This window comes from Ammospiza caudacuta, chromosome 18 (assembly GCF_027887145.1).
Source record: "Ammospiza caudacuta isolate bAmmCau1 chromosome 18, bAmmCau1.pri, whole genome shotgun sequence".
Classification (NCBI taxonomy): Eukaryota; Metazoa; Chordata; class Aves; order Passeriformes; family Passerellidae; genus Ammospiza; species Ammospiza caudacuta.
The window spans coordinates 12,872,925-12,884,561 of NC_080610.1; the positions used below are offsets into that span (position 1 = coordinate 12,872,925).

The 11,637-nt window shown below is 52.3% G+C and overlaps 1 protein-coding gene across 1 annotated transcript; it reads left to right on the forward strand.

The window, feature by feature from the left end:
- Positions 1-845: 845 nt before the first annotated feature.
- HPD (4-hydroxyphenylpyruvate dioxygenase) lies at positions 846-6,193 on the forward strand. Its single transcript, XM_058816699.1, has 14 exons — positions 846-891; positions 1,109-1,135; positions 1,865-1,927; positions 2,634-2,738; positions 2,860-2,902; positions 2,984-3,066; positions 3,195-3,284; positions 3,376-3,479; positions 3,639-3,716; positions 3,869-4,031; positions 4,359-4,430; positions 5,112-5,234; positions 5,368-5,484; positions 5,569-6,193. The coding sequence occupies exons 1-14, from the start codon at positions 889-891 to the stop codon at positions 5,677-5,679; spliced, it is 1,182 nt and encodes a 393-aa protein (XP_058672682.1). The 5' UTR covers positions 846-888; the 3' UTR covers positions 5,680-6,193.
- The last annotated feature ends 5,444 nt before the right edge of the window (positions 6,194-11,637 follow it).

An 11,637-nucleotide genomic window follows, 5' to 3' on the forward strand; every position in this document is an offset into this window, starting at 1 on the left:
CAGCGGTGTCACCGTCACTGGGTCACGCTGCTCTGGGGCGGCTCTGATGGTGACACGTGGTGGCACAGCAGTGTCACCACCAGTGAGTTAAGCAGCTTTGATGGTGACATGGTGACACAGCCAGGTGCACGATGTTATGTCCCTGTCCCTGCTGCTGGCCCCTCTCCAGTCTGTGGCCCAGAGCATTTGCCGAGTGTGGCATCCATGTCCCGGGCAGTGTGACAGGGGACAGCCCTGTCACAGTGAGACCCCCACCCCTGTCCTCCGTGCCGCTGGCACCACCCAATCCCCCCGTGCTCATCCCCTCCGGCCTTGCTGGTGGCTGCGACTTCCCACCACTCCCAGCCAGGTGGAGTTTGTGCACTGATGCCTCCCCGGCAGGGCCATCTCTTGTCCCCTCCTCCTGCTGTCCCACATTTTGGGGTCCCTGCAGCGCTGGGCTCGCCGGGGCCGAAGGTGGCCCCGTGCCCGGACACCAGCCGGGCTCTGCAGGCTGTCCCGGCTCAGCGCTGCCCATGACATGTCCCCAGGGAGGGTGAATGTCCCCAGGGGCAGCGGGCGGGCCGGGGGATGTGCTGCCCGAATTGCGTCACCCCCGGTGCCCGGTGACACACGCGGGGCAGGGGTTTGGCTGCGGGGTCAGCAGGGTCCCCACCCTCCGCAGAGCCTCACGTGCTGCACTCGGTGCCCCCGCAGGGCTGCAGGAGCCGTGACACGGCCCCGGTGACAGCCACCCACCGCCCCGCTCTGGGCAGCTCCCGGCCCAAAGCTTCCCTGGGTTGGTGCTGGGAGAAGGTGGGGCCGAGGAGGAGCCTCCCCGTCCCGTTATATTGAAAGCGCCCCGTTCTGAAGCTCTCTTTGCTTCCATCGCATCGCCAGGTCACAAAAATGGTGAGGGCAGCAGATGGGAATTAATTCAGACGTCGGGGGCTCCATGCACGGGACACTTTTGGAGATTTAAGCTCTGCTTGAGTTCGGATTTTCCAGTGACTGTGCTGGACGTGGCACAGCAGAGCTGCTCTCACAGCCTGACTTTTGGATTCAGCTCCCTGGGGGTTGCTGTACCTGCCTGTCCCACTAATGTCCCTCTTTTCTCATTCTCTTTCAGACGTCCTACACAGACAAGGGAGAAAAGGTAAGAGTTGTGTCCCTGTCCTGCCCTTCTGCCTGGTGTGAAACATCGGTCGTGTTCCTGCAGATTGTGTCAATTCCTAGATTACCTGTTGAAATTAGAAGTAAAACTGCTCTGGGCCACACAAGATCCTCGTTGTAAATTAGTATTAATCATTGAAATTTCTGGTTTGGGAGGAGAGTGACAAAGAGATGGATATTTACCAGTCAAGTCAAGCCTTAAGCTGAATCCTCATTCCATGCAACATTTATTTCCAAATGCTGCATTTTTTGCCTCCTTTTTCACTGTTAAAGTGTTTCCAGTGCAGGGTGTCCTGTGCCAGCTTAGGCAGTGGTGGGGAACGGAGCAAAGGGGATCTGTCCTGGTGCTGGTGGTTGTGTAAGAGCTTTTGTGGAATAATTAATCTTCAACACAGTGAGGTTTGCAGGTGGGCAGCTCGCTGGGATGGCCACTTGTGGGGAGCACTGGGAGAACTGGGACTGTGGCTGTGGGCAAAAGTGAATCAGTGCTTTATACCTTCCAGCCTGCAGTGCAGGATCCTGCAGCGGGACTTGACTGTAAAGCACTTTGGAAAATCACCATCTGGGGGCTGTTCCACCAGTTAATTCAGATGCTTTTGCAGCAGATGCATTTTCAAGGTCCCAGCTGCTGCTTCCCCCTGCTCCAGAGCCGAGCAGTGCTGCAGGAAATGCAGCAGCAGCAGCTTTCAGCTCCATTTTCCTTTCCTTTCAGCCCCAACGAGGTCGCTTCATCCACTTCCACTCCATCACCTTCTGGGTCGGCAATGCCAAGCAGGTGAGAGGCTGCAGCTGCCAGGCACACGTGTAAGGGGACAGCAGTGCCAGGGGACAGCAGTGCCAGGGGACAGCTGAGCCAGGGGACACCTCCCAGGCCGGGACAGGCCGGGCTCTGCCGGCATTGGCTGCCCGGGGGGTGTTGGTTCCTCCCGGCAGCCCCTGGGCCGGGGATGTGCCGTGTCCCAAAGCCCAGCCCTGGCCTGGCACCCGTGGCCTTGGTGGCCTTGATGGCCCTTGCGCAAGGTGAGGGGCGGCTCCTGGGGCTGGGACATGGGACATGGGACATGGACCAGGGCACATAGCCAGGGCCAGCTGTGGCCACCAGCCTGCAGAGCTGCGTGGGCTCGTGGCAGCTGATCTCCAAACCTTGCCCTGGTCTCCATCCCCCACCCCTGTGCTTCACACCTGAGCTGCTTTTCACGCAACCTCACAGAACAGGGACACCCAGAAATGTCTCCTGCTCCATGGCAGCCCTCACAGAAAGTTTTGGAGGCAGCACTTCCCACTGAGTTTGGGCTTTTTCCTCAATCCTGGCCCTTTCTTGCCTCTGCCTGTTCCCCCCGGGCTGCTGGAGGAGGCAGAGAAGCTGCTGCCTGTTCTCACACACACAAGTGTGACTTGCACCTGCCTTGGTGGCTGTTCTCCATGGCCTGTGGGCCACCAGCACCACAGCTTCACCCAGAGGGACTCTTCCCTGCCCACAGGCTGCATCCTACTACTGCAACAAGCTGGGCTTCGAGGAGCTGGCCTACCGCGGGCTGGAGACCGGCAGCAGGGAGGTGGTGTCACATGTCATCAAGCAGGACAAGGTAAGGGAGCCCCTGACAGAGGTGCCACTGCCAGGGCAGGGAAAGGTGAGGTGGTGTCAGACCCACCATGAACACCATCACCTGTGGCTCCATCCTCACCTCTGCTCCTCTTCCTCGGCAGATCGTGTTTGTTTTCTCCTCCGCTCTGAACCCAGGGAATGAGGGTAGGTGTCACTGGGGGGGATGCAGTGGGAAATGAACAAAGCAGCTCTGCTCATGCCTGTGCCTGTTCCTGCTCCGGGCAGAGATGGGGGAGCACCTGGTGAAGCACGGGGACGGCGTGAAGGACGTGGCCTTTGAAGTGGAGGACTGTGACTTCATCGTGCAGGTGGGCAGGCCCTCTGTCCCCTCCCACACAGCCCCCCAAAACGGTGAGGGGAGGCAGGAGGGCCTGGGGATGTCTCCCCCTGGCCTGGGGGAGCTGTGGCAGGACAGGATCTCTCTCCTTCTGCCCAGAAAGCCAAGGAGCGTGGTGCTGTGGTGGTGAAGGAGCCGTGGGTGGAGCAGGACAAATTTGGGAAGGTGAAATTCGCAGTGATCCAGACGGTGAGTGGCAGGGCAGGGCCATGGAGCTGCCTGCACCTGGGAGGCCCCTGCAGAAACAAAGCCACAACACAACCACTTTGCCCCCTCACAGTACGGTGACACCACCCACACCTTGATAGAAAAGCTCAACTACAAGGGCCTGTTCCTCCCTGGGTACCACCCACCCCTCTTCAAGGACCCCCTGCTGCCCAAGCTGTGAGTACTTTCCAGAGGCTCCTGCCTGGCTCTGCCTTTGTGTTCTGGTGGGATATCCCACCGAGGAGCTGGACAGGTCCCCACTGCCTTGCCCTGGAGCCCCCTGAGCTGTGGGGTACCCCTGAGCCTGGCTGAGACCCCCCTTGTCTCCCCCCACAGACCAAGTGGCAAGCTCAGCTTTGTTGATCACGTTGTGGGGAACCAGCCTGACCTCCAGATGGTCCCAGTGGCAGACTGGTAAGGGTGGGCAGAGCTGGTGGGGGTGGGATGGAGCAGCAGCACAGCTCTGCTGGTCTCACCACTCCTGCCAGGGCTGATGAAGCCAGAGCACAGCTCCATTTCTGTGGGGATGGAGCAAGGCCTTGACTGTGCCCTGGTGACCTGGGCAGGTACCAGAAGAACCTGCTCTTCCACCGCTTCTGGTCAGTGGATGACAAGCAGCTGCACACCGAGTTCAGCGCCCTGCGCTCCATCGTGGTCACCAACTACGAGGAGACCATCAAGATGCCCATCAATGAGCCAGCCCCTGGCAAGAAGAAATCCCAGATTCAGGTGGGTGGATGCTGGTGGTTGATCCGTGTGGCTGCCTCCACTCCCAGGGGAATCTTGGTCAAGGAACAGGGACCAAGGGTCAGTGATGTGGAGCCAGAGCAGAGCTGCTGTGCTGAAGTGCCTGCTAGAAAGGAATCCTGGCTCTGCTTGGGCCTGACAAACCCCAGGGGAGCTGCTGGGCAGAGCCCGTTTACCCCATCTCATCAACAGTGTCTGTCATCGTGTGGTGCCCCTGGGCTGATCTTGCCTGCACATTTTTAAGCCCACACCATCCCTTCACAGCTGTAGCTGTGCTGTCACTGCCATGGTGACATCTTTTCCCTGTAGGAATACATTGATTACTACGGAGGGGCTGGAGTTCAGCACATCGCACTGAACACCCCCGACATCATCTCAGCGGTGAGTGCAGCCTTGGGACCTGCCTGCCCTGGGATCCCTGCCCTGGGACCTCCCTGCCCTCAAACCCCCTGCCCTGGGACCCCCCTGCCCTGGGACCCACCCCTGCCCTGGGACCTCCCTGCCCTGGCTCTGGGCATGGTGCTGCTCATCACAGGGTGCACCATGACCCTGTCAGGGCACAAGGACACAGAGCTCATGGCCTTTGTGCTGTGGTTGTTTTACAACCAGCCTTAACTGCCCAGGGGTCAAAGGGACCTGCTGCACCTGTGAGCTGCCTGTCCCTCCAGCTTAAAGCAGTTGGGGTCTGTAGGGTCCTTGGTGGCACCTTTGTCCTTGCAGGGTGCCTGGTGGGACACAGCCAGCCCAGGCTGAGCCCCACAGCCCATCACCCACCTTCAGCTGGGGCAGGTCTGGGTTGAGCACCCAGGCTTGGGCTCCTCTCCAGACCAAGGCATCAGGCCAGAGCAGGACAAATGATCTTGCACAGCTCTCTCAGTGCCTGGGGAGGACACCTTGGGCCTGCCCATTCGTGGTGCCAGAGTGAAATGATGAGACAGGTTCTCCTGCCTGAGGTTGGCCAATGCCATGGGAAAGCATCTCCTGACACTGCCCATGCCAGGAAATGCTCCTGGCACAAACCTCTCCCAAGCTGAGCCCTGCTGGGTCTCCCCTGCCTTGCAGATCACCAACCTGAAGCAGAGGGGCATGCAGTTCATGGATGTGCCCTCCAGCTACTACCAGGTGCTGCGGGAGAGGCTCAAAACTGCCAAAATCAAAGTGAAGGAGAACATTGACAAGCTGGCGGTGAGTCAGGGGGGAAAGGCCTGCCCAGGGCTGGAGCAGCTCCCCACAGTCCCTGCAGGGATGTGAGTGACACAGAGAGCCCCACCCGCTCCTCTGTGGGTCTTTGAGCTGTCCCCTCATTTCTTTTCTCCAGGAGCTGAAAATCCTGGTGGATTTTGATGAAAAAGGCTACTTGCTGCAGATCTTCACCAAACCAGTCCAAGACAGACCCACGGTGTTTCTGGAGGTGATCCAGAGGCACAACCACCAGGTTGGTTTGAGTTTGTCCCTCTGGTCCTGGCCAGGAGCCCTCAGGGCCACCCAGCCCTGGTCCCTAATGGTGCCACCCCTGCAGGGCTTCGGTGCTGGCAACTTCAAGTCTCTGTTTGAGGCCATTGAAATGGATCAGGATGCCAGAGGAAACCTGACTGTGCTGGAGCCCAATGGGGAGAGCAGGAGGATGTAGGGGATGGCAGCAAGTGCCACCCTCATCCCCAAGGAGCTGCATCCCAAATGAACTGGGAAACACCCCGCGTTTTGGTAAATAGCCCAGACTGGAGTGCCACAAAGCCAGGGAAGCCACTGCCAAGCTGGACAATGCAAAAGGACCCAACAGCTCTCCCAGCCCAGCCCTGGCACTGCCCTTCTGTGACCTCCTGGGAGATGGGGTGTGGGAAATAGCAAACACACTCTCAAAAAGCAGCTTAATCTGATCCAAACCATGGAATTCTTAACAAAAGGGCAGCTTTAAGGCATGTGCCAAAGACATGCAGCTACAGAGGAAGACAGAAGAAACAACTGGGAGTGCTCAAATTCAGTCTACCCAAAGTTTTAATTTTAGCTACACGGGAAGCTGCGACAGCACGGAGGCGTTTTCCTCTCTGCACATCTCCTTTTGTAAGATTTTGGTTTAATTGCTTTTAGACTCAATCTTCAATTTGAAATTGCTGAGAATAAACATGGTTTTAGGGTAGCTCCAACACTCTGGAATGAGAATTAATTGTATTTACATATTTCAGCCTTCCCAAGGCAACAGAGTCTTGCTCTAATACCTGTAAATTCCTGCATTGATGATGGGTTGGGGTTTCTCCCATGTTTCCAGCAGTAATTGCTGGCACTGGCAGCAGTTCCTTGGCTCAGATCCTGACTGCATGTGCAAAGTCCCCTCTGGGTGTTGCTCTGGAGTTGTCCTTTGCACGGGGAATTCCTCCCCAAAGCAATAAATCCCTTTTCTGACCTGGCCTGAGTGCCTGGGCAGTGCCTGTGTTCCCAGGGGCTGCAGGACACCCTGGGGTGCTGCACAGCCCCTCCACAGCCCCCTGTTCCCTTTTTCCCAGCAGGGGAGCTCTCAGACCCCAAGCAGCCCCAGCCCTCAGCCCAGGCTGAGCCCCCCAGGAGTGGCTGTGCTGCAGCCCTGCCCTGTGCTCACCTGAGCAATGCAGGAGCTGAGCTGAGGTCTCCTCCAGCCTCTGTCCTTTCTCTTCCACCTCCTCCTCCATCAGCCATTCCCCTTGGCCCTGCTCCAGGTGTTTATTTGTGAATAAAAGCTCAGAGAGGCCATCCTGACCCCCCAGCAGCAGCCCCCCACTGTTGGGGGTACATGTGCCAAACTCCCCAGCTGCCCCTTCCCTGGGTCCCAGGGAGCAGAGCTAATCCAGATTTCAAACAATCACAGAATATCCTGCAAGGGACCCACATGAATCACCCAAGTCCAACTCCTGGCAATTTGAATAAACTGATTTTAAAAGAAAGAAAGCAAAGAGCCTCTGGCCACAACAACCTCACACACCACTGACCCCTCACTTGGTGGTTAAGGGCTTTTGCCTCCATAAAGTTAAAAATAAATAAATAAATAAAGGATATGAAATCAGAGCAATCCAGGGGAGAAGGAGGAGCAGGGATCCCTCACCTGCAGAGTTGGACAGGTCTGGGACTCCTGGTTCACTGTCAGGAGAGTTCTGCTTCAGCTCTCCAAGGCTCTCAACATTGTTAATACTGAGACAAAATGTACAGACTAGAATCACTCACATATTTCTTTCATGTAATACAATGCTGCTTAAATTCATTTCCTGCTCACCAGAATTAATATTTTCAGTAAACTTTGCTGAAAATCAGTTCTTCACACTGTTCTTGTTCTGCATCTGCCTCCTTGAGCTCTCATAGCTCCCAGGTAACATATTAAGCACAACATAATTTTTCTGTAAGAAAAGTCAGTATATTTATGGTTTGCTTTATAAAAGTTACTATAATACAATGGTACATAGTATTCAATTCACAAAAATATGAACAAATATATACAGCATGACACATCCACAACAAAAACACTTTCTTCAAAACAAGATACATACTGGTGACAGATTCTATATGCACAAAACATCCCTAAATTTATAAATTTGCTTAACCAAAGAAAAAGCAGAAATTCTAAATCTTCAAAGCAGAGTTGTTTTTTTAAAGGAACTTAAGAAAAAAAAATTAAATTTATTGCAAACAATTTGACCTGCCTACTTTTAAAGGAGGCCCTTGATTTCCACGCTGGGAATTAAAACCAGAAAACTGCAAGAATTGGGAGCTGGGTGTTCCACTTTGCTTCAAAACTGCCCCATTGTTTTAGAGTGTCCTTCTTGATGTGTTTGCACTTGGACAAATCCTACAGTGGCAACTGAGGAAACTCATAAAAACAAAACAAATATTAAACTGAAAAAATCCAGTTGCTAATTTGCTTAAATACATTTTAGGGTGTCTATTAGACTGTACACATTTCCTCGCTTGAAATAAATAGATTTTGCACATAAGGTTTCAGACTGAGGGAGGGGGGAAAGAAGAAGCCTTGACTTGGCAATTTTTTGTCTTCAGTTTCTTAATGCTTCTAATTGCATCTATTTATTTGACAAAAAAACCCCATATTTATACACAATTTACATTATACAAAGCTTGACACAAGCTGTAAATGCCACCAGCTCCTTTGCTATACTCAGTCCTTCTTCCTCCCCATCTTGACATGATTTAGAGCTGGAATCTGTTTAAAAAGAACTCCAAATTACAATAGTCACTTTTAATAAACTATTTACATGCTCTTGAAGTACAAAGAAATCAGCAAAAAAATTTCAACATGTTTCTACAAGAAACAGTGTTCGAAGAGAAGATTCTTGAGTTCGCCTATGTACAGAAAATGCATTTTTTATACTTCAAAATCCTTTTTTTTTCCTTAAACTTTTATTTTGTACAGAAATGCACTGAAATGATCCCTGAAAAAAGGTCACAAAAACCAGAACTGAAACTACTGTATTTGTTGGGGTTTTAAAATGATGGTTGTTTTTTCTGTCCTTGTAGAAATAAGCTGCTCTGTACAATATAAATAACTGCAGGATGAGCCCCATGCCCTCCAGCCCCCCAGCTCCTGTGGCTGCCAGCACAGAGGCACCTGCACCTCCACTCCCACAGCTGCAAACCAATTAAATTCTATTTCCATCATTTTGCTCTTTTTTCTTGGGTCATTCCTCCCAGGGAGATGGAATTTTGCAGAGAGCACTGTAAATGTCTCTCCTTTTTTTGTCTTGGGCTCAAATTGAAGTGACAACAAATGTGGGGATGGGTTTTTCAGTGGACAAAAGCAGAGTCCCTGTAAGCAGCACGTGCTGCTGAGGCTCCCTTGTCCCTGTCACTGTTCCCAGGGAGCCTGTGCTGAATGGAACCACAGCGACCACAGCTCCTGCCCTGCTCTCACCCCAGCCCTACCAGGCACAAGGCAAAGGATCTGAGGCCTCTCCCACCCATCTGTGGCTGCAGGGCTCCCCTGGCAGGGACAGGGCACCCATGGAAATCACTGCACCAGGCCAGGGAGTTCTCACCATAAAATGATTTGTTTGGAGGTCAGGAAGCTTCTCAGTCCAAGACAAAAATCTCCCAGGAAGGACTCAGCAAGCCAAGATTTATGGGGAAAAAGAGAATTCTCAGGTTTGGCTTTGAGACCAGACATGATTTTTCAGAAGCGCTGTGGCTTCAACAGCTCTGTTCCTTCCTGGGGAAGTGCTGGGAGATCAGCTCTTCTAAAAACTCACATTATTTGTCTGGGATCCTAAAAGGCAGATTCAGAAGTACCCAAGTGATTTAGGTGCTCATGGTCTTTGGCACCCAAATCCCTCTGGTGCTCCTAAAACACAGGACCTGAAGGTGACAGGGACCTTCCTCCCCAAGGATTAAGGCAAACTGCAGGGGCTGCTCCCAGCCAGGGCACAGAGATGTGCTGGGAACACAGGGCTGGGCCAGCTGGGGTGTCCTCACCCCCACAAATCCACTATTGATGCACTGGATTGATGGAGCAGAGAGGGAGAAGGCCAAGGACAGGGGCTTCAGTTCTGACACACAGGAAACTTCTGTGCATTTCCAAAACCTTGCCAGTCAAAGGCCAAGCTGTGGAGATGCCAACCAACACACTGAATCTCACTCAAAAAAAACCAAACTAAACTGAGCAGCTGGCTTAACTCCCAAATGCCATCACTGCAGTTCCAACCAACATTCAGAGAGAGAAACTTGTGCTTCTCATGATTTTAGGTTCTGGGTCACCAACACCCAGGAGCTGGAGAGATTTAGGAAGAAGGAGGAGAAACAAAACAGAACTGAAAGAAAAGCAGAGATGGACCATGGGCTGTCCAATCTCAGAGCCAATTTGCTTGCCCTCAGGCAGGAACACAGGTGGGATTAAGGCAGCTTGCAGCCCTCTGTGTGTTCCTGCTCCCTCAGCCCTTTTGTCTGGAGGAGAAATACAGAGCAGAGGTCTAACCTACATTACAAACTCCACACTGCAGTGCAGGCCTGGCAATTCCATGGAACAGCTGAAAAAACTTCCAGGAACCTCTTTTGCAAGGTTGTCACCTCTGAGGGGGGTTTGGAAAGAACACAAGAATACAGCTGTGCAATTTGCTCTGTGGGGAGAAGGTGTTTAGTTATGCAGATAATCTTCCATTTCAGAATGACATTGCAGCTTCCCCTTACAAGCCAATTAAAAAGGGTTTAGTACAACTAATCTCTACTTTTAAAGCAGGAGAAATTCAATGCAAATTGAATCAATGCAAACTGATCCTGTCTATACCTGAATGCTGGTGTAACATTTCCAGATCTCATCCAAATAATTATTTTTTTGGTGTTTGGTCCCATTTTTAAATGGAACCTCTTGAAGACCTGCAACCTTCACCTCAGCACATCTACAAGGACAAAATATATTAAGAAATCATTTTAAAACATGCCTTCCAAATGTAGAGAAGCAATTCATTTGCATGCTATAGATGGGGGGGACAGAATTGCTTTCAGGGACATTTCTACCATGATTTTCTGGAGGGACAGGACCACCCCTGGCCAAGTTACTGAGTAACAGAGGGAGGAGAGCAGCAGGGCACAGCCTGCTCCTATCACAGGAGGCATCTCCCACATCCAAGGACAGAGCAAATACTCCCTGTAAAACACTGGAAGGGGCAGGGAAATGCAGATGAAAGTGAGAAAAAATGAATACAAGTCACACATCAGCCTGATTCCCACCCACAGGAACAAAGTCCTGCTACAAACGTGGGCTGTAGTCTTTGCTTGCAAGCAGGGCAGGATTTCTACAGCATCAACAGGGGCTGAGCTCTCCACTCACTGTCAGCCTCTCCTGCAAGCAAGACAAGCCTATCCCCAAGGAATGGGCATCCCCAAAGGCCACAGCTGACCCCACCTCTCCCTGGTGACTGAAGTACCCAAGGGTTTCTCATGTGCAGCTGCAGAGGTTTTGATCCCCCATGGACCAGCATGGCATGGAAAATGAGAGGGGAGCCCAAGGAGGGGAGCTGAGCTCTGGCTGACCTGACCCTGCCCTGGGTCTGGCTGAGGGGCCTTGTTCAGGCTCATCCCTAAGGAAAAGGCAGGACAGATCAGCTCTAGTCCCACTGTGGACACATCACACACACACCCGCAAGCACTCACTCACTCACTCACTCACTCACTCACACACCCCCAAGCCTCTGGCTTGCTCTGTAACATCAACCTTACATTTATTTACAGCTTACTCTGAGAAATCTGTGCAATTTCAGCCAATCAAGCTCCCAACAAACCCTATATGGCATTTTCAGTCTCTGCTTCACATTTAAACGTTGAATGTCTTTTTCAACCAACGAAAACTGATGAGAAAAAGGTAGCAGCATTTATGAAACAATGAAGGCTTATAAGAACAATTTAAAAAAAAAAGGTACCATTATCCCATTATGGAGCATTACTTCAGGGACTGAACAGAGAAGCTAGTGTTTGGATAGACCATGCCACAAAAGGTAGCCACCTTTTTGTGTGCGTGTTGGATCTGAAAAGGAAAAAGCACCTGAAACATGAACAGTCCTCGTAAGCGTGTGCGCTTTTTGCTTTCACTCAGGATCCTGGCAGAAGTGCGAAACTTGCTTGG